Genomic DNA, 22,285 nt, shown 5'->3' with positions numbered 1-22,285 from the left:
CGGGATAAATCATTGAGATCGTTGGGATAAATCATTGGGATCATTGGGAAAAATCACTGGGGTCATCAGGATAAATCAACAGAATAATTTGGATAAATCACAGGGATCGTTGGGATAAATCATGGGAATCACTGGGATAAATCACTGGGATTGTTGGGATAAATCACTGGGATCATCAGGATAAATCACTGGAATCATCAGGATGAATCACTTGGATCGTTAGGATAAGTCACTGAGATCTTTGGGATAAATCACTGGGATCATCAGGAAAAATCACTGGGAAAAATCATTGGGATTGTCGGGATAAATCAATAGGATGGTTGGGATAAATCACTGGGGTCATTGGGATAAATCACTGGGGTCATTGGGATAAATCACTGGGGTCATTGGGATAAATCGTCAGGATAAATCATTGGGATAAATCACTGTGATCATGGGGATAAATCACGGGAATCACTGGGATGAATCACCAGGATAAATCTTTGGGATCATCAGGATAAATCACTGGGATCATCGGGATACATCAACAGAATCATGAGGACAAATCACAGGAATCATTGGGATAAATCACTGGGATAATTGGGAAAAATTACTGGAATCATTGGGATAATTCACTGGGATAAACCACCGGAATCATCAGGATAAATCACTGGGATCATGGGGATAAATCACTGGGCTGAATCACTGGGATCATTGGGATAAATCAATGGAATCATTGGGATAAATCAATGGAATCATTGGGATAAATCAATGGAATCATTTGGATGAATCAATGGAATCATTTGGATAAATTACTGAAATCACTGGGATAAATCACCATGATAAATCACTGGGATAAATCACTGGATTCATTGGGATAAATTACTGAAATCATCAGGATAAATCAATGGAATTATCGGGATAAATCACTGGAATCACTGGGATAAATCACCATGATAAATCACCGGGATAAATCACTGGAATCATTGGGATAATTCATTGGGATAAATCACTGGGATCACTGGGATAAATCACTGGAATAAATCACCATGATAAATCACCGGGATAAATCACTGGAATCGTTGGGATAAATCACTGGAATCGTTGGGATAATTCATTGGGATAAATCACCAGAATCACGGCAGGGCCACCTCCCACCATCCCAGGCTGCTCCAAGCCCTGTCCAGCCTGGCCTGGGACATTCCAGAGTTCCAGGGACACCACAGTTCCTCTGGGAATTCCATCCCAGCCCTTCCCATCCTCCCAGGGAGGAATTCCATCCCAATATCCCATCCAGCACTTCCCATTTCAAGCCATTCCCTGTGTCCATCCATCCCTTGTCCCAAGTCCTCTCCAGCTCTTCTGGAGCTCCTTTAGGGCCTGGAAGGGCTCTGAGCTCTCCCTGGAGCTTCTCTGGTCCAGGATGGACAATCCCAGCTGTCTGCAGGATGGATGGATGGAGATGGATGGATGGATGGATGGATGATGATGGATGATGGATGGATGGATGGATGATGATGGATGATGGATGGATGGAGGAGAGATGGATGGATGATGGATGGAGGAGAGATGGATGGAGGGATGGAGGGATGGACGGACGGATGGATGGATCCATGGATAAATCGACCCATGGATGGATGGAGATCGATGGATAGATTGATTGATCCATGGATGGATGGATGGATGGATAGATTGATCCATGGATGGATGGATAGATTGATTAATCCATGGATGGATGGAGGAATAGATCGATCCATGGATGGACCCATGGACGGATGAAGGATGCAGATCCAGCTGTGCCCCAGAGGTTCCCCGTGCAGGTTCTCTGCAGGGTGGGGGTGTTCAGCTCCCCTCCCCCGTTTCCTGCCGGATGTGGGGAGCTGCCCAGGCCGGATGTGGCTCTGAACCCAGAGCTGCTCCGAACCCAGAGCTGCCGATGGCTTCCTGCCACCTCGGTGAGCTCCTCCAGCCAATAACTTCCTGCCATCTCGGTGAGCTCCTCCAGCCAATGTCACCCTGCCCACCTCGGTGAGCTCCTCCAGCCGATGGCTTCCTGCCACCTCGGTGAGCTCCTCCAGCCAATGTCACCCTGCCCAGCTCGGTGAGCTCCTCCAGCCCATAACTTCCTGCCACCTCGGTGAGCTCCTCCAGCCGATGGCTTCCTGGCCAGCTCAGTGAGCTCCTCTGGCTGATGGCTTCCTGCCACCTCGGTGAGCTCCTCCAGCCCATGTCATCCTGCCCAGCTTGGGTAGCTCCTCAAGCCCGGCTTCTGCCAGCCCAGCCAGGCACGGACCGGGCAGAGGGAAGAGGGCACTGGGCAGTGGGCACTGGGCATTGAGCATGGGGCACTGGGCACTGGACATCTGGCATGGAGCAGTGGGCAATGGGCACTGGGCATTGGATACTGGGATTTGGCACTGGGCACTGGGCACTGATCTCCGGGCACTGGGCAATGGACATTGAGCTTTGGGCACTGAGCACTGGACACTGGACACTGGTCACTGAGCACTGCTCACCAGGTACTGGGCACTGAGCACCAGGCATTGGGCACTGGGCAGTGGACATTGAGCTTTGGGCACTGAGCACTGGGCACTGGACACTGGGCATTGGTCACCAAGCACTGGAATTCTGGATTTAATCCCCTAAAAAGACGAATTTTTGGGATTTAATCCCCTAACAAGGCAAATTTTTGGGATTTAACCCCCAAAAGGTGAATTTTTGGGATTTAATCCCCTAAAAAGGCGAATTTTTAGGATTTAATCCCCCAAAGGCTAATTTTTGGGATTTAATCCCCTGAAAAGGCTTTTCCTGTGATGTCCCAAAGGTGTCGTGATGAAGATTTTGGGATCTGCAGGTGAAATCCCAAACGGAAATATTCCCTGGATTTCATTTTTCAATTTCCCTCATTTCCTGCAATCCCAAACAGAAATATTCCCTGCATTAAAGGGTCATTTCTCTTCCCTGGTTTCCTGCAGGTGAAATCCCAAACACAAATATTCCCAATATTCCAGGATCATTTCTCCTCCCTGTTTTCCTGCAATCCCAAACAGAAATATTCCTTATATTTCAGGATCATTTCTCTCCACTGGTTTTCAATCCCAAAAAGAAATATTCCCTGAATTTTAGGGTGATTTTTCTTCCCAGGTTTGCAATCCCAAACCGAAATATTCCCAATATATTTCAGGATTCTCCTCCCTGTTTTCCCGCAATCCCAAACACAAACGTTCCCTGCATTTCAGGACAATTTCCCTTAATTTTTCCCTACATCACCAATTCCAAATTCCCTGCATTTCAGGATAATTTCTCTCCATTTTTCCCTCCAACTCCAATTCCAAATCCCCTGGATTTCAGGATAATTTCCCCTCATTTTTCCCTAAATCTCCAATTCCCAATCCCCTCATTCCAGAATAATTTCCCTTCATTTCCCCTCCATCTCCAATTCCAAATCCTCTGCATTTCAGTATAATTTCCCTTCATTTCCCCTCCATCTCCAATTCCAAATCCCCTGAATTTCAGAATAATTTCTCTCCATTTTCCCCTCCAACTCCAATTCCAAATCCCCTGAATTTCAGGATATTTTCTCTCCATTTTCCCCTAAAACTCCAATTCCAAATTCTCTGTATTTCTGTTTAATTTCCCTCCATTTCCCCTAAATCTCCCATTCCCAATCCCCCTCATTCCAGCACCATCTCCCTATTTCCCAGCCCATTCCCGCCGCTCTCAAACCCCCAATTAGGGACATTTTCCCACCCAACCCAACAGCCTCCAAGGGGTTAAAATCCCATTTTCCCGGCGGATCCAGGACAGCCGGTGGCGCTGGCGGAGCCGCGAATTGCGGGATAAAGGGATTTGCGGAGCTCATCTCTCCTCCCAGCCGGGTTTCCTCTCCCCCCGCCCGGCAGGGGAGGCCGGAAGGGAAGAAAAACCCCCAAAAATTTCGTCCCAAAGCGGCAGGAAAGGGTTAAAAAAAAAACCCGAAAATGAAATTTGGCACCAAACGCGCCCGACCGGGCAGGGCTGAGATCTGTGAACCGCAAATTTTAGCGGAGAGTGCGGGCGGCGGCGCCATGATGGTGCGGGGGGACAGGGGACAGGAGGGGACAGGAGAGAGGGACAGGAGGGGACAGGAAAAGGGGACAGGAGAGGGGGACAGGAAAAGGGGAACAGGGAGAAGGGGACAGGGATAAAGGGGGACAGGGAAAAATTTGGGGACAGGGACAAAGGGGGACGGAAAAATTTGGGACAGAAATAAAGGTGAACAGGGAGAAATGGGGGACAGGGCTAAAGGGGGGACAGGGATAAAGGGAGACAGTGAGAAATTGGGGGACAGGGATAAAGGGGGACAGGGAAAAATTTGGGACAGAAATAAAGGGGAACAGGGATAAAGGGGAGACAGGGAGAAATTTGGGACAGGGATAAAGGGGAACAGGGATAAAGGGGGGACAGGGGAAAATTGGGGACAAGGAGAAAGGAGGGACAGGGAGAAATTTGGGACAGGGAGAAAGGGGGACAGGGATAAGGGGACAGGGATAAAGGGGGACAGGGAGAAATTTGGGGACAGGGATAAAGGGGGACAGGGAGAAATTTGGGGACAGGGAGAAGTTTGGGACAGGGATAAAGGGGGACAGGGAGTGGGACAGTTTGGGGGACAGGGATAAGGGGGAACAGGGAGGAGGGGACAGGGAGAAATTTGGGGACAGGGATAAAGGGGAACAGGGATAAAGGGGAGACAGGGAAAAATTTGGGACAGAAATAAAGGGGAACAGGGATAAAGGGGAGACAGGGAGAAATTGGGGACAGGGATAAGGGGGGACAGGGATAAAGGGGAACAGGGAAAATTTGGGGACAGGGAGAAATTGGGGACAGGCATCAAGGGGGACAGGGATAAGGGGGACAGGGAGAAGTTGGGGACAGGGAGAAATTTGGAACAGAAATAAAGGGGAACAGGGAGAAATTTGGGACTGGGAGAAATTGGGGACAGGGATAAAGGGGGACAGGGATAAGGGGGGACAGGGAGAAATTGGGGACAGGGTTTAGGGGGACAGGGATAAGGGGGAACAGGGAGGAGGGACAGGGATAGGGGGACAGGGATAAAGGGGGACAGGGAGAAATTTGGGGCAGGGATAAAGGGGGACAGGGATCAAAGGGGGTACAGTGATAAAGGGGAGACAGGGAAAAATTTGGGACAGGGAGAAATTTGGGACAGGGATAAAAGGAGACAGGGATAATGGGGGACAGGGAGACAGGGAGGACAGGGAGAAGGGGACAGGGCTAAAGAGGGACAGGGATAAGGGGGCACAGTGATAAATTGGGGACAGGGATAATGGGGGACAGGGAGACAGGGGGGACAGGGAGAAGGGGACAGGGCTAAGAGAAGAGTGACCAGGAAAGGAAACCGCGTGCGCTCGGTGTCGCGGTGTCCCCTCCGCCACCCCACCGTCCCCTCGCTGTCCCCTCGCTGTCCCCCCGCGGGCACCCCGTGAGAGGAGGGCGGCGAGCGGGGAGGAGGAGGAGGAGGAGAGGAAGAGCAGAGGAAGAGAGGAGGAGGAAGAGGAGAGGAGAGAGGAGAGGAGAGAGGAGAGAGGAGAGAGGAGAGAGGAGAGAGGAGAGAGGAGAGAGGAGAGAGGAGAGAGGAGAGGAGAGGAGAGGAGAGGAGAGGAGAGGAGAGGAGAGGAGAGGAGAGGAGAGGAGAGGAGAGGAGAGGAGAAAGAGCAGGAGGAGGAGTAGAAGAGGGAGAGGAAGAGGCGGAGAGGAAGAGGAAGAGGAGGAGGAAGACAAGAGGAAGAGGAGAGGAGGAGGAGGAAGAGGAGGAGGAGTAGAAGAGAAAGAGGAGGAGGAGAAAAGGCAGAGCAGGAGGAGGAGGAGGAAAGGAGGAGGAGTAGAAGAAGAGGAGGAGGAGGAGGAGCGGCGAGCGCGCAGAGCGGCGCGGCGCGGCGCGGGGGGGACAGGAAACCCTCATGGAAGTATGAAGGAGATGGTGGGAGGCTGCTGTGTGTGTTCCGACGAGCGCGGCTGGGCGGAGAACCCGCTCGTCTACTGCGACGGCCACGGCTGCAATGTCGCCGTGCACCAAGGTGAGCCCCCCGCGACACCCCGGCGACACCCCGGCGACACCCCGGCGACATCCCCCGGGCTGGCCGGGAGGGGCTGGGGGGGGGCGATGGGGAGGAGGAGGAGGAGGAAGAGGAGGAGGAGGAGGAGGAGGAAGGGGGGAGCGCTTTGTTTTAGCGCTATTGTTCCAAATAACGGTGTCGCCGCCGGGCGGGCGGGGCGGGGGGGGGACAGCGACACGGCGGGCGGGGGGGGGACAGCGACACGGCGGGAGGGGACAGCGACACGGAGGGGGAGGAGCCGGCCAGCAGCGCAGCCCCCCCGGTGGTTCCGGGGCTCGGAGCGGGGGGGTTTCTCCGGTGTCCCCCGGTCGAACGGCAGGGCACAGCCGCTTGTCCCCAAGCCGGTGGTGGCCTCGGGTAACCCCCGGGGAGGGCGGCGGGGCCCGGAGGTGGCTGGGCGAGGGGAGGGAGGGAGGAAGGCAATCCTCCACCTCCTCCTCCTCCTCCTCCTCCTCCTCTCCTCCTCCTCTTCCTCTTCTCCGCCGAAATTTACATTTTAAATGACTCCAGCCCACCCCTGGCTGGCGCGTTTCGGGCCGGGAAAGTTTGTCCCTCTGCTCGCTGAGCCAAAAAAATTAAAAATAACCCGGAGCGGGTTCAAATCGCCGCTCTCGGCCGTTCCCAGGCGGCGATCGCCGGGTTGGGATTGTCCGGAGTGTCGCGGAGGGTAAACAAACCGGGTGAATTTCGGGGTTTTCGGCCGTTCCCGGGGCGGAGGAGGCTCGGCTCGGCTCGGCTCGGCTCGGTTGGGATCGCGGGGGTTTCAGGCTCCTCCTGCCCGCTGCTCTCCCGGTTGTTGTTATCCCAGCGGCGCGGCTCCGGCCGCTTCCTGCCCTGCCTGCGAGCGTTCCGCTGATCCGTGCTGCGTGCGGCTGGCCCTGGCTTCGGCCCTGGCCCTGGCCCTGGCCCCAGCTCTATCCCTGTCCCTGTCCCTGTGTCCATCCCTGTCCGTGTGTCCAGCTCTGTCCTGGATGTGTGTCCGGCTCTGTCCCTATTCATGATCTGGCTCTGTCCCTGTCCCTGTGTCCATCCCTGTCCCTGTCCCTGTGTCCATCCCTGTCGCTGTCCCTGTCCCTGTGTCCATCCCAGTCCCTGGCTCCAGCCCTGTCCCTGTGTCTGTCCCTGTCCGTGTGCCCAGCCCTGTCCCTGTGTCCATCCCTGTCCCTGTCCCTGTGTCCAGCTCTGTCCTGGATGTGTGTCCGGCTCTGTCCTTATTCATGATCCAGCTCTGTCCCTGTCCCTGTGTCCAGCTCTGTCCTGGATGTGTGTCCGGCTCTGTCCCTATTCATGATCTGGCTCTGGCCCTGTCCCTGTCCGTGTGTCCATCCCTGTCCGTGTGTCCAGCTCTGTCCCTGTCCCTGTCCCTGTAGGTGTCTGTGGGTCCGGCTCTGTCCGTGTGTCCATCCCTGTCCATGTGTCTATCTCTGTCCCTGTCCCTCTGTTCAGCCCTCTCCCTGTCCCTGTGTCCGGCCCTGTCCTGGGTGTGTGTCCAGCCCTCTCCCTGTGTCCATTCCTGTCCCTGTGTCCATCTTTGTCCCTGTCCATGTGTCCATCCCTGTCCGTGTGTCCAGCTCTGTCCCTGAGTCCATCCCTGTCCCTGTCCCTGAGTCCATCCCTGTCCTGGGTGTGTGTCCAGCCCTCTCCCTGTGTCCATTCCTGTCCCTGTCCCTGTGTCCATCCCTGTCCCTGTGTCCAGCCCTGTCCGTGTGTCCATGTCTGTCCCTGAGTCCATCCCTGTCCCTGTCCCTGTGTCCGGCCCTGTCCATGATTCAGCTCTGTCCCCATGTCCATCCCTGTCCCTGTCTGTGTGTCTATCTCTGGCCCTTTGTCCATCCCTGTCCGTGTCCCCACCCCTGTCCCTGTGTCCATCCCTGTTGTGGTGTTGTTGTTGTTTGTTGTTTGTTTGTGTTGTGTGTGTCCACCCCTGTCCCTGTGTCCTTCCCTGTCTATGTGTCCAGCTCTATTCCTGTCCCTGTCCCCGTGTCCATCCCTGTCCCCATGTCCGGTGCCAGGATCATGTCCAGCCCTTTGCTCCCTTTGCTCTCCTGTTTCAGTGTCCCTGCTGTCACACCTGCTGGCCGAGGGGACACCGAGGGGACACGGAGGGGACACCGAGGGGACACCAAGGGGACACCGAGGGGACACCAAGGGGACACTGAGGGGACACCAAGGGGACATTGAGAGAGGCAGGGACACTCCCAGGAATTCCCTTCATGCCGAGGGTTCTGTGGCTGCAATCCTGGGATGGTTTGGGATGGAAAAGATCCCAAATCCCACCCTGTGCTGATCCCAACGCCTCCCACCGTGCCAGGCTGCTCCAACCCGGGCTGGACATCCCAGCGAGCCAGGGTGGACATTCCCAGGGTTGGGCATTCCCAGGGTTGGACATTCCCAGGGATCCAGAGCTGGACATTCCCAGGGTTGGACATTCCCAGGGCTGGACATTCCCAGGGTTGGACATTCCCAAGGCTGGACATTCCCAGGGATCCAAGGTTGGACATTCCCAGGGATCCAGGGCTGGACATTCCCAGGGCTGGACATTCCCAGAGTTGGACATTCCCAGGGCTGGACAGTCCCAGGGTTTGGTCACTCCCAGGGTTGTTCATTCCCAGAGATCCAGAGTTGGACATTCCCAGCCTTGGACATTCCCAGGGATCTAGAGCTGGACATTCCCAGGGTTGGACATTCCCAGGGATCCAGAGTTGGACATTCCCAGGGTTGGACATTCCCAGAGCTGGACATTCCCAGAGATCCAGGATTGGACATTCCCAGGGCTGGACATTCCCAGGGTTGGACATTCCCAGGGATCCAGGGCTGGATATTCCCAGAGCGAGACATTCCCAAAGATCCAGGATTGGACATTCCCAGGGATCCAGAGTTGGTCATTCCCAGAGATCCAGAACTGGTCATTCCCAGGGCTGGACATTCCCAGAGATCCAGGATTGGACATTCCCAAGGATCCAGGGCTGGACATTCCCAAGTATCTAGGGTTGGACATTCCCAGAGTTGGACATTCCCAGGGTTGGACGTTCCCAGCCTTGGACATTCCCAAGTATCCAGAGTTGAACATTCCCAGAGCTGGACATTCCCAGGGATCCAGGGCTGGACATTCCCAGATTTGGACATTCCCAGGATTTGGTCATTCCTAGGGATCCAGAGCTGGACATTCCCAAGTATCCAGGGTTGGTCATTCCCTGGACTGGACATTCCCAAACCAAACAAAAAACCCCAAAAAAAACCCCAAAAAACAAAACCAAAAAACCAAACAAGACAAAAAACAACAAAAAACCCCCAAAAATTTAAAAAACAAACAAAAAAAACCAAACAAAACCCCAAAAGAACCAAACAAAAAAACCCCAAAAACCCCAAAAAGTCCCCAAAACCACAGCTGGGAAGTGGAGATTCCAGGGAGGGTTTGGGATGTTTATAAATTGTGGTTTTCACTCCTCTTCTGCTTTTTATTTTCCTCCTTTTGGGTTTTTTTCCTCTTCAGGGCAAAAATATTTTCATTTTAAAAAACCGAAAATGTTGAGAAAATCGTCTGAAGGGAATGAAGGTTGGAATGAGAGAGTTGAGGATATTTATAAATTGAATTTTTCGCTCATATTCTGCTTTTTTTTTGCTTATTTATAAAATTATATATTTATTTATGTATTTATTATCTATTTAATATTATTTATAAAATTATATATTTATTTACATATTCATTATCTATTTAATATTATTTATAAAATTATATATTTATTTACATATTATTATTTATTTAACATTATTTGTAAAATAATTTATTTATTTACATATTCATTATCTATTTAATGTTATTTATAAAAATTATATCTTGATTTGCATATTCATTATCTATTTAATATTATTTATAAAATAACCTATTTATTTACATATTTACGATATATTTAGTATTATTTATAAAATCATTAAAATTTATAAAATTATATTATTTATTATTATTTATATTATTTTTATGGGAATAAAAACTATTCCCAGATGGAATATTTTACATTTTTTCATCCATCCCTGACCAGCAACACCTCCGGAAATCACGAAATTTTCAGGACTGAAATGGATTTAAAGCAGGAAATATTCCAAACCTTCGGAAATTTTGGGAAAATCCCAAAAACAATGGGATTTGAGGCTTTTCTGATGGTTTTTTTCCCGTTTTTCCCAGCCTGCTATGGGATTGTCCAGGTGCCGACAGGACCGTGGTTCTGCAGGAAATGCGAATCCCAGGAGAGAGCAGCCCGGGTGGTGAGTGGGGATTTGGGGTTTTTGGGGGTTTTTGGGGTTTTATGGGGTTTTGGGGGGTTTTTATTGGGATTTGTGGGGTTTTTATTGGGTTTTGGGGGGGTTTTATGGAGTTTTCATGGAGTTTTCGTGGAGTTCGGGTGGGATTTTCATTGGGATTTTATGGGGTTTTCATGGAGTTTTCATGGGGTTCTTATGGGATCTTCACTGGGTTTTCATTGGGTTTTCATGGAGGTCATGGGGTTTTCATTAGGTTTTGTGGGGTTTCCATGAAGTTTTCATGGAGTTTTCATTGGATTTTCATGGAGTTTCTGGGGAGTTTTCATGGAGTTCTCATGGAGTTCTCATGGATTTTCCATATGGTTTTCATGGAGTTTTCATGGAGTTTCTGGGGAGTTTCCATGGGATTTTCATTGGGTTTTCATGGAATTTTTGTGGAGTTTTCATGGTATTTTCATGGAGTTTCCATGGAGTTTCCATGGAGTTTCCATGGGGTTTTCATGGGGTTTTTGTGGAGTTTTCATAGAGTTCTCAGGAAGTTCTCATGGAGTTTCCATGGAGTTTTCTTGGGATTTTCATTGGATTTTCATGGGGTTTTCATGGAGTTTCCATTAGGGTTTTGAGGCGTTTTTGATGGAGTTTTCATGGAGTTTTCATTGGATTTTCATGGAGTTTCTGGGGAGTTTTCATGGAGTTCTCATGGAGTTCTCATGGATTTTCCATATGGTTTTCATGGAGTTTCTGTGGAGTTTCCATGGAGTTTTCATTAGGGTTTTGAGGAGTTTTTGATGGAGTTTTCATTGGATTTTCATGGAGTTTCTGTAGAGTTTTCATGGAGTTCTCATGGATTTTCCATATGGTTTTCATGGAGTTTCCGTGGAGTTTCCATGGAGTTTTCATTGGGTTTTCATGGAATTTTTGTGGAGTTTTCATTGGGTATTCATGGAGTTTTCATGGAGTTTTCATGGAACTTCCATTGAGTTTTCATTCCGTTTTCATTAAGTTTTCATGGAGTTTCCACTGAGTTTCCATGGAGTTTTCTTTGGGTTTTCATGGCGTTCTGGTGGGGTTTTTACGGGGTTTTGTGGGGTTTTCATGAAGTTTTCATGAAGTTCTCAGGAAGTTCTCAAGAAGTTCTCAAGAAGTTCTCATGGAGTTTCCATGGAGTCTTCCTGGAGTTTCCATGGAATTTTCATTGGATCTTCATGGAGTTTCCATGGGGTTTTCATGGGGATTTTGTGGAGTTTTCATAGAATTCTCATGGAGTTTTCGTAGAGTTCTCAGGAAGTTCTCATGGAGTTTCCATGGAGTTTCCATGGAGTTTTCCTGGAGTTTTCTTGGGATTTTCATTGGACTTTCATTGGGTTTTCATGGAGTTTCCATTGGGGTTTTTTTGGAGTTTTTGATGGAGTTTTCATGGAGTTTTCATTGGGTTTTCATGGGGTTTTTGCAGAGTTTTCATGGAGTTCTCATGGATTTTCCATATGGTTTTCATGGAGTTTTCATGGAGTTTCTGTGGCGTTTCCATGGAATTTTCATTGGGTTTTCATGGAATTTCCATGGAGTTTCCATGGAGTTTTCATGACATTTTTATGGAGTTTCCATGGGGTTTTTGTGGATTTTTCATGGAGTTCTCAAGAAGTTCTCATGGAGTTTTCATGGAGTTTTCCTGAAGTTTTCCATGGAGTTTTCATAGTATTTCCATGGAATTCTCAGGAAGTTCTCATGGAGTTGTTTCCATGGAGTTTTCCTGGAGTTTCCATTAGATTTTCACGGAGTTTTTGTGGAGTTTTCATGGCTTTTTATGGAGTTTCCATGGAGTTCTCATGGAGTTCTCATAGAGTTTCTATGGAGTTCTTAGGAAGTTCTCATGGAGTTTCCATGGAGTTTTCCTGGAGTTTCCATTAGATTTTCACGGAGTTTTTGTGGAGTTTTCATGGCTTTTTTTATGGAGTTTCCATGGAGTTTCTATGGAGTTTCCATGGAGTTTTCCTGGAGTTTTCATGGAGTTTCAATTAGATTTTCATGGAGTTTTTTTTTTAGTTTCCATGACATTTTCATGGAGATTCCATGGATTTTCCATGGGGTTTTCATGGGGTTTTTGTGGCGATTCCATAGAGTTCTCAAGAAGTTCTCATGGAGTTTTCATGGAATTTTCATGGAGTTTTCATGGAGTTTTTGTGGAGTTTCCATGATTTTTTCATGCAGTTTCCATGGAGTTTTCATGGAGTTTTCATTGGATTTTCATGGAGTTTCTGGGGAGTTTTCGTGGAGTTCTCATGGATTTTCCATGTGGTTTTCATGGAGTTTCAGTAGAGTTTTCATGGAATTTTTGTGGAGTTTCCATGGCTTTTTATGGAGTTTCCATGGAGTTTCCATGGAGATCTCATGGAGTTCTCGTGGAGTTTCCATGGAGTTTTCCTGAAGCTTTCCATGGAGTTTTCATGGTATTTCCATGGAATTCTCAGGAAGTTCTCATGGAGTTTCCATGGAGTTTTCCTGGAGTTTTCATTAGATTTTCATGGAGTTTTTGTGGAGTTTTCATGGCTTTTTATGGAGTTCTCATGGAGTTCTCATGGAGTTCTCATGGAGTTCTCATGGAGTTCTCATGGAGTTTCTATGGAGTTATTAGGAAGTTCTCATGGAGTTTCCATGGAGTTTCCATGGAGTTTTCATAGAGTTTTTGTGGAGTTTTCATAGAGTTCTCAGGAAATTCTCATGGAGTTTCCATGGAGTTTCCATGGGGTTTTCATGGAGTTTCCATTGGGTTTTCATGGAGTTTTTGTAGCGTTTTCATGGAGTTCCCATGGAGTTTTCATAGAGTTCTCAAGAAGTTTCCATGGAGTTTTCCTGGAGTTTTCATTGGATCTTCATGGGGTTTTCATTGGATCTTCATGGAGTTTCCATGGAGTTTCCATGGGGTTTTCATGGAGTTTCCATGGGGTTTTCATGGGGATTTTGTGGAGTTTTCATGGAGTTCTCATGGAGTTTCCATGGAGTTTTCCTGAAATTTTCCATGGAGTTTTCATGGTATTTTCATGGAGTTCTAAGGAAGTTCTCATGGAGTTTTCCTGGAGTTTTTCTGGAGTTTCCATTAGATTTTCATGGAGTTTTTTTTGAGTTTCCATGACTTTTTCATGGAGTTCCCATGGAGTTTCCATGACTTTTTCATGGAGTTCCCATGAAGTTCCCATGAAGTTCAAACACCCCAAACCTTCCCCACCCCCTCAGCCCAGATTTGGGGTGACACCGAGCCCAGCCACCACCCTAGAGCCCCAAATGTCCCCAAGGATGTCACGAGAGTGACAAAAAAACCTCACCGGAGGCAGCGAGAGAGGAAGGAAAGAGATAAAAACTCTTTTAAATAAAAAAAACTCCTTTTTCTGCACCCTCTGCTCTGAGTCACCACTTTCGGTTTTGCTCCTCAACCGCAGCCCTAAAAAGACCTAAAAAAAGTCCTAAAACAGCCCTAAAAATGTCCTAAAACAGGCCTAGAAAAGTCCTAAAACAGGCCTAAATCCAGCCCTAAAACAGGCCTAATAAAGTCCTAAAAAAGTCCTAAAACAGCCCTAAAAAAGTCTTCAAACGTCCCTAAAACAGCCCTAAAAAAGTCCTAAAACAACCCTAAAAAAGTCCTAAAACAACTCTAAAAAAGTCCTAAAACAGCCCTAAAACAGTCCTAAAACAGCCCTAAAAAAGTCCTAAAACTGGTCATAAAGACACCCTAAAACCAGCTCTAAAAAGCCCTAAAACAGTCCTAAAACAGCCCTAAAAAAGTCCTAAAAACAGCCCTAAAAAAGTCCTAAAACTGGTCATAAAAACACCCTAAAACCAGCTCTAAAAAGCCCTAAAAAAGTCCTAAAACAGCCCTAAAAAAGTCCTAAAACAGGCCTAAAACAGCCCTAAAAAAGTCTTAAAACAGCCCTAAAACAGCCCTAAAAAAGTTCTAAAACAGCCCTAAAAAAGTCCTAAAACTGGTCATAAAGACACCCTAAAACAGTCCTAAAACAGCCCTAAAACAGTCCTAAAACAGCCCTAAAAAAGCCCTAAAACAGCCCTAAAAAAGTCCTAAATCTGGCCCTAAAACAGCCCTTAAAAAGTCCTAAAAAAGTCCTAAAACAGCCCTAAAACTGTCCTAAAACAGCCCTAAAAAAGTCCAAAAAAAGTCCTAAAAAAGTCCAAAAAAAGTCCTAAAAAAGTCCTAAAACAGCCCTAAAAAAGTCTTCAAACGTCCCTAAAACAGCCCTAAAACAGTCCTAAAACAGCCCTAAAACTGTCCTAAAACAGCCCTAAAAAAGTCCTAAAAAAGTCCTAAAAAAGTCCAAAAAAAGTCCTAAAAAAGTCCTAAAACAGCCCTAAAAAAGTCTTCAAACGTCCCTAAAACAGCCCTAAAACAGCCCTAAAACAGCCTTAAAAAAGTCCTAAAACTAGCCCTAAAAAAGTCCTAAAACTGCCCTAAAACAGCCCTAAAAAAGTCCTAAAACAGCCCTAAAAAAGTCTTCAAACGTCCCTAAACAGCCCAACAGCTTAAAGCCTTAAAAAGTCCTAAAACTGGTCATAAAAAGTCCTAAACTGCTCTAAAAAGCCCTAAAACAGTCCTAAAACAGCCCTAAAAAAGTCCTAAAAACAGCCCTAAAAAAGTCCTAAAACAGTCCCAAAAAAGTCCTAAAACAGCCCTAAAAAAGCCCTAAAAAAGTCCTAAAACAGCCCTAAAAAAGTCCTAAAACAGTCCTAAAACAGCCCTAAAAAAGTCCTAAATCTGGCCCTAAAACAGCCCTTAAAAAGTCCTAAAAAAGTCCTAAAACAGCCCTAAAACAGCCTTTAAAAAGTCCTAAAACTGGTCATAAAAACACCCTAAAACCAGCTCTAAAAAGCCCTAAAATCAGTCCTAAAAATGCCCTAAAATGTCATAAAACTCAGCCTAGAAAGCCTTAAAACTAGCCCTGAAAAAGCCCTAAAAAAAGTCCTAAAACTGGCCCTAAAAGAGCATTAAAACCAGCCTTAAAAAGGCCCTAAAACTGGCCCTAAAAAGCCCTAAACTTGCCTTAAAAACACCCCAAAACCAGCCCTAAAAACACCCTAAAACTGGCCCTAAAATTGGCCCTAAAAAAGCCCCAAAAGTAAGGCTGAGGTTTTGGGGTTTTAAATAAAGGGGTTTTGGTATGGAATATTTTTATGGGATGGAGGTATTTTGGGCAGGGAGGATTTTTTGGGATGAAGGTTTCTTTGGGGTGGAAGTGTTTTGGGGATGAAGATTGTTTTGGGGTTGAAGGTTTATTGGGATGGAGGTGTTTTTGGGATGGATTTTTTTGGGGGGATGAAGGTTTCTTTGGGATGGAGGTTTTTGGGGATGAAGATTGTTTTGGGGTTGAAGGTTTATTGGGATGGAGGTTGACTTGGGATGGAGGTGGTTTTGGGATGGAGGGTTTTTAGGATGGGGTTTTTGGGGAATGAGGATTGTTTTGGGGTTGTAGGTTTTTTGGGATTGAAGGTTTTTTGGGATGGAGGTTTTTTGGAATTGAAGGTTTTTTGGGATGGAGGTTTTTGGGATTGAGGTTTTTTTTGTATGGAGGTTTTTTTGGGATGGAGGTTTTTTTGGGATGGAGGGTTTTTTGGGATTGAAAGTTTTTTGGGATGGAGATTCTCTTGTGATGGATGTTTTTTGGGGATGAAGGTTTTGTGGGATGGAGGTTTTTGGGGATTTTTTGGGGGATGGAGGAGTTCTCTTGGGATGGAGGTTTTTTTTGGGATGAAGATTGTTTTGGGATTGAAGGTTTTTTGGGATGGCGATTGACTTGGGATGGAGTTTTTTGGGATGGAGGTGGTTTTGGAGATGGAGGTTTTGGGGGATTTTTTGGGGATGAAGATTGCTTTGGGATGGAAGTGGTTTTGGGGTTGAAGGTTTTATGGGGATGGAGGTTTTTTTGGGATGGAGGTTTTTTGGGATGGAGGTTGACTTGGGATGGAGACTTTTTTGGGATGGAGGGTTTTTTGGGATGGAGGATTTTTTAGGATGGAGGGTTCTTTGGGATGAAGGTGTTTTTGGGATGAAGGTGTTTTTGGGATGGAGGTGTTTTTGGGATGGAGGTGGTTTTGGGATTGAAGGTTTTGTGGGATGGAGGTTGACTTGGGATGGAGGTGGTTTTGGGATGGAGGTGTTTATGGGATTCAAGGGTTTTTAGGACGGAGGGTTTTTGGGATGGAGGGTTTTTTGGGATGGAGGTTGTTGGGGTGGGTTTTTTGGGTGGGGGTTTTTTGGGTGGGGTTTTTTGGGTGGGTTTTTTGGGGTGGGTTTTTTTGGGATTGAGGGTTTTTTAGGATGGAGGGTTTTTTGGAATTGAAGGTTTTCTGGGATGGAGGTTTTTTTGGGAGGTTTTTGGGGTGGTTGTTTTGGGTTGAGGTTTTTTGGGATGGAGGTTTTTTGGGATGGAGGTTTTTTGGGATGGAGGTGTTTTTGGGATGAAGGTTTTATGGGGGATGAAGATTGTTTTGGGGTTGAAGGTTTTTCAGAGATTTTTTGGGATTGAAGGGTTTTTCGGGATGGAGGTTTTTCAGGATGGAGGTTTTTTGGGGGATGAAGGTTTCTTGGGATGAAGGGTTTTTGGGATGGAGGTTTTTTAGGATGGAGGTGTTTTTGGAATTGAAGGTTTTTTGGGATGGAGGTTTTTTGGGATGAAGGTTTTTTGGGATGGAGGTTTTTCAGGATGGAGGTTTTTTGGGATGGAGGTTTTTTGGAATTGAAGGTTTTTTGGGATGAAGGTTTTTCAGGATGGAGGTTTTTTTAGGATGGAGATTTTTTGGAATAGAAGGGTTTTTGGGATGGAGGTTTTTGGGATTCAAGGGTTTTCAGGATGGAGGTTTTTCGGGATGGAGGTTTTTCGGGATGGAGATGTTTTTGGGATTGAAGGTTTTTCAGGATGGAGGTTTTTCAGGATGAAGCGATTTTGGGATGGAGGGTTTTTGGGATTCAAGGTGTTTTTGGGACTGAAGGTTTTTCAGGATGGAGGTTTTTTGGGATGGAGGTTTTTCGGGATGGAGGTTTTTTGGGATTGAAGGTTTTTCAGGATGGAGGTTTTTTGGGATGGAAGTGTTTTTGGGACTGAAGGTTTTTTAGGATGGAGGTGTTTATGGGATTTAAGGTTTTTTGGGATGGAGGTGTTTATGGGATTCAAGGTTTTTTAGGATGGAGATTTTTTGGAATTGAAGGTTTTTTGGGATGAAGGGTTTTTGCGATGGAGGTTCTCTTGGGATGGAGCTTTTTTGGGATGGAGGTTTTTTGGGATGGAGGTGTTTTTGGGATGCAGTTTTTTAGTATGGAGTTTTTTTGGGTGTCAATGTCCTCACTCCCCGTTTCCCGCTCTCCCAGAGGTGTGAGCTGTGTCCCCACAAGGATGGAGCTCTGAAACGCACAGACAACGGCGGTGAGTAACTCCGGATTGGGAAAATCCACCTGGAAAATATTCCCAAAAAAATCCAATCCTCCACTTTTCCCATAAAATTCCCTTTTTTTGGAAACCTCCAAAAAAAGAAAGAAATCCTTCCCCTGAGCTTGGATTGGCGTCAAATCCGAGACCTAAAATGTGGGATTTTTGGGGTTTGGCCCTAAAATCGTTCCCAGTCTGAGATTTGGGATTGCAGAGGATCCATCCCAGAGGAGGAGGAAGGAATTTTCCATTTGGGATTTTCCTGCTGGGATTTTCCATTTGGGATTTCCATCTGGGATTTTCCATACGGGATTTTCCTGCTGGGAATTTTCCATCCAGGTTTTTCCATTTGGGATTTTCCTTTTGGGATTTTCCATCCAGGACATTCCTGGTGGGATTTTCCATCCGGATTTTCCCATTTGGGATTTTCCATCCGGATTTTTCCATTTGGGATTTTCCATCTGGGATTTTCCATCCGGATTTTTCCATTTGGGATTTTCCATCCGGGATTTTCCATCTGGGATTTTCCATCTGGGATTTTCCTGCTGGTTTTTCCATCCAGGATTTTCCTTTTGGGATTTTCCATCCAGGGTTTTCCATCTGGGATTATCCTGCTGGGATTTTCCATCCAGGTTTTTCCATTTGGGATTTTTCATTTGGGATTTTCCTTTTGGGATTTTTAATTTGGGTTTTTCCATCCAGGATTTTCCATCCGGGATTTTCCTGATGATTTTTCCATCTGGGATTTTCCATTTGGGATTTTCCATCCAGGATTTTCCTGTTGGGATTTTCCTGTTGGGATTTTCCTTCTGGGATTTTCCATCTGGGATTTTCCTGCTGGGATTTTCCATCTGGGATTTTCCATCTGGGTTTTTCCATTTGGGATTTTTCTTTGGGTTTTTTTTGGGATTTTCCATCTGGGATTTTCCTGTGTTTTTTGGTTTTTGTTGGGTTTTTGTTGGGTTTTTGTGGGTTTTTGGTTTTTGGTTTTTTGGGTTTTTTGGTTTTTGGTTTTTTGGGTTTTTTTTGGGATTTTCCATCTGAGATTTTCCATCCAGAATTTTCCATCTGGAATTTTCCATCTGGGATTTTCCTGATGATTTTTCCATCTGGGATTTTCCATTTGGGATTTTCCATCCAGGATTTTTCATTTGGGTTTTTCCATCCGAGTTTTTCCCCAGAATTTTCCATCCGTGATTTTTCCATCTGGGTTTTCCATCTGGGTTTTCCTTTTGGGATTTTCCATTTGGGTTTTTCCATTTGGGATTTTCCATCCAGGATTTTCCTGCTGGTTTTTCCTGTTCCCAGAAAATCCTCCAGATTTCCACGGATCAGAACTCTACGATCAAATTTTTTCCCCAAAATCTCCTTTTTCCGGATGGTTTCTGCCACGGAAAGAGTGGGATTCCCGAGAAATCCCAGATTTTGGGAAGTGCTGAGTCTGGGATTTTTTGTGGAATATTTTTTGTGGAATAATCTCCTGGAATTGGCCTCGGGAATGACAACAACCCGAGGGTCGTTTTGGGGATTATTTTATAAAAATTTCAAATATTCTCCCCAAAAAAACCTTGGCCAGCTCTGCGGAGTGAAGCCCAAGGAATGGCGCTGGATGGAATTCCGAGGATTTCAGTGCTGGATAATCCTGAAATCATGGATTTTTTGTGGAGTTTCCATGGGATTTTCATGGAGTTTCTATGGAGAAGTTTTCATGGAGTTTTCATTGGATTTTCATGGTGTTTTCATTGGGTTTCCATGGGATTTCCATGGAGTTTTCATGGAGTTTCTATGGGGTTTCCATGGAGTTTTCGTTTTTGGAATTTTTGTGGAATTTTCATGGAGTTTCCATGAAGTTCTCATGGGGTTTCCATGGAATTTTCATGCAGTTTTCATGGAGTTTCCACTGGGTTTCCATGGAGTTTCCATTGGGTTTCCATTGGGTTTTTCTGGAGTTTTCATGGAGTTTCTATGGGATTTTCATGGAATTTTCATGGAGTTTTCATTGGGTTTCCATGGAGTTTACATGGAGGAGTTTTCATGGAGTTTTCATGGAATTTTCGTGCAGTTTTCATGGAGTTTCCATGGAATTTCCATTGGGTTTCCATGATATTTTCATTGGATTTTCACGGAATTTCCATGGAGTTTTCATGGCGTTTCCATGGGATTTCCATGGAGTTTCCATGGAGTTTTTATGGGGTTTTCATGGAATTTTCATTTTAAGAATTTTTGTGGAATTTTCATGCAGTTTCCATGGAGTTTTCATGGAGTTTTCATTGGGTTTCCATGGAGTTTTCATGGAGTTCCCATGGAGTTTCTATGGGGTTTTCATGGAATTTTCATTTTTGGAATTTTCATGGAGTTTCCATTGGGTTTCCATGGAGTTTCCCTAGAGTTTTCATGGAGTTTCCACAGAGTTTTCCTGGAGTTTCCATGGAGTTTTCTTGGAATTTTCATGTCGTTTCCATGGAGTTTCCATTGATTTTCCATGCAGTTTCCATGGAATTTCCATACAATTTCCATCACCTCTTCACCAAATTCCACCCCCTTCCCCACCCCAACCCACCCCAACCCCCTCCCAACCCGAATTCCCGGGCGGAATTCCCATTTTTCCCTCGTTTTCCAGGCTGGGCTCACGTGGTCTGCGCTCTCTACATCCCCGAGGTGCAATTCGCCAACGTCCTCACCATGGAGCCCATCGTGCTGCAGTACGTCCCCCACGACCGCTTCAACAAGGTGAAAACCCAAATTTCGGGATTATTTTGGGGTTATTTTGGGATTATTTCGGGATTTCGGGGTCGTCCCGTCCCGCCGCGCGAAGTTCCCGGTTTGTCTCCGTGGAAAAAGTGAGGAAATCCCTGGATTTGCGAGGGAAGTTTTGGTCTTGTTTTTCCCCGAATCGCTGGAATTGGAGGAATTTTTTGGTGGAGCCAGCTGGATCTGAGTTGGGTTTTTGGGGGAAAAAATAAAATTGAGGAATTTCTTGGTGGAGCCAGCTGGATCTGAGTTGGGTTTTTGGGGAAAAAAGGGAAATTTGAGGAATTTCTTGGTGGAGCCAGCTGGATCCGTGGAATTCTGTGTTGGTTTCTCCAGATTTTGTAGGGACAGTTGGGATTTTGGGGAAAAATGGGGAAATTTTAGGAATTTCTTTGTGGAACAACCGGAGCCAGCTGGATCCATGGAGTTCCATGTTGGTTTCTCCAGATTTTGATGGAATAGTTGGGATTTTGGGGAGAAAAAAGGGGAAATTTGAGGAATTTCTTGGTGGAACAACCAGAGCCAGCTGGATCCGAGTTGGGTTTTTTGGGGAAAAAAAGGAAATTTGAGGAATTTCCTGGTGGAGCCAGCTGGATCCAAGTTGGGTTTTTGGGGAAAAAAGGAAAATATGAGGAATTTTTTGGTGGAGCCAGCTGGATCTGAGTTGGGTTTTTGGGGGAAAAAGAGGAAAATTTGAGGAATTTCTTGGTGGAAGGGCTGGAGCCAAATGGATCCAAGTTGGGGTTTTTTGGGGAAAAAAAGGGAATTTGAGGAATTTCTTGGTGGAGTGACCAGAGCCAACTGGATCCATGGAATTTCAAGATGGATCCTCAACATTTTGATGGAAAAGTTAGGTTTTCGAGGAGAAAAGAGGAAATTTGAGGAATTTCTTGGCAGAGCGACTGGAGCCAGTTGGATCCATGGAATTCCATGGTGGTTTCTCCACATTTTGATGGAATAGTTGGGATTTTGGGGGAAAAAAGGGAATTTGAGGAATTTCTTGGTGGAAGGACTGAAGCCAGATGAATCTAGGTTGGGTTTTTGGGGAGAAAAAGAAAATTTGAGGAATTTCTTGCTGGAGGGGGAAAAAAGGAAAATTGAGGAATTTCATGGTGGAGCCAGCTGGATCCGTGGAATTCTGTGTTGGTTTCTCCACATTTTGATGGAATTCTTGGGATTTTGGAGAAAAAAAAGGGAATTTGAGGAATTTTTTGGTGAAGCCAGCTGGATCCATGGAGTTCCATGGTGGTTCCTCCAGATTTTGATGGAACAGTTGGTTTTTTGGGAAAAAACCAAAATCCTTCAGAATTCCACCAGCACCCCAAAATTTTCATCCAAAATCCTCCAGAATTCCACCAGCACCCCAAAATTTTCATCCAAAATCCTCCAGAATTCCACCAACACCTCAAAATTTTCATCCAAAATCCTCCAGAATTCCACCAACACTCCAAAATTTTCATCCAAAATCCTCCAGAATTCCACCAACACCCCAAAATTTGACAACCCGAGGCTGGGAATTCCCCGAGTTCAACATCCCAACCCATCCCGCAATCCCGCGGCGTTCCCGGTTTTCCCTCCGGGATAACTCCCCTTTTTTCCCGTTTTTTTTCCCCAAAATCCCAGACGTGTTACATCTGCGAGGAGCAGGGCAGGGAGAGCAAGGCAGCCTCGGGAGCCTGCATGGCCTGTAATCGTCACGGCTGCCGCCAGGCCTTCCACGTCACCTGGTGAGATTCCCGGGAATTCGGTCGGGATTCC

The 22,285-nt window shown here is 46.4% G+C and overlaps 1 protein-coding gene and 1 long non-coding RNA gene across 2 annotated transcripts in view; both read left to right on the top strand.

The window, feature by feature from the left end:
* Positions 1-5,838: 5,838 nt before the first annotated feature.
* MLLT6 (MLLT6, PHD finger containing) overlaps positions 5,839-22,285 on the top strand; it is a 75,487-nt gene continuing 59,040 nt past the window's right edge. Inside the window, exons 1-5 of the mRNA XM_085083433.1 lie at positions 5,839-6,053; positions 10,276-10,355; positions 17,719-17,773; positions 20,397-20,506; positions 22,151-22,254. Coding sequence (XP_084939559.1) covers positions 5,945-6,053; positions 10,276-10,355; positions 17,719-17,773; positions 20,397-20,506; positions 22,151-22,254 — 458 coding nt within the window. The 5' untranslated portion in view covers positions 5,839-5,944. The remainder of the gene's footprint in view (positions 6,054-10,275; positions 10,356-17,718; positions 17,774-20,396; positions 20,507-22,150; positions 22,255-22,285) is intronic.
* On the top strand, positions 15,799-16,393 carry LOC146426698 (uncharacterized). The gene is made up of 3 exons (XR_014856714.1): positions 15,799-15,843; positions 16,254-16,270; positions 16,304-16,393. It is a non-coding gene; the product is annotated as an uncharacterized LOC146426698 (long non-coding RNA).

The sequence above is a fragment of the Lichenostomus cassidix genome, chromosome 27 (assembly GCF_008360975.1).
Source record: "Lichenostomus cassidix isolate B80296 chromosome 27, HeHo_3.0, whole genome shotgun sequence".
Classification (NCBI taxonomy): Eukaryota; Metazoa; Chordata; class Aves; order Passeriformes; family Meliphagidae; genus Lichenostomus; species Lichenostomus cassidix.
Note: the sequence above shows the minus strand (reverse complement) of the source record. Positions and strands in the feature narration are given on the sequence as shown.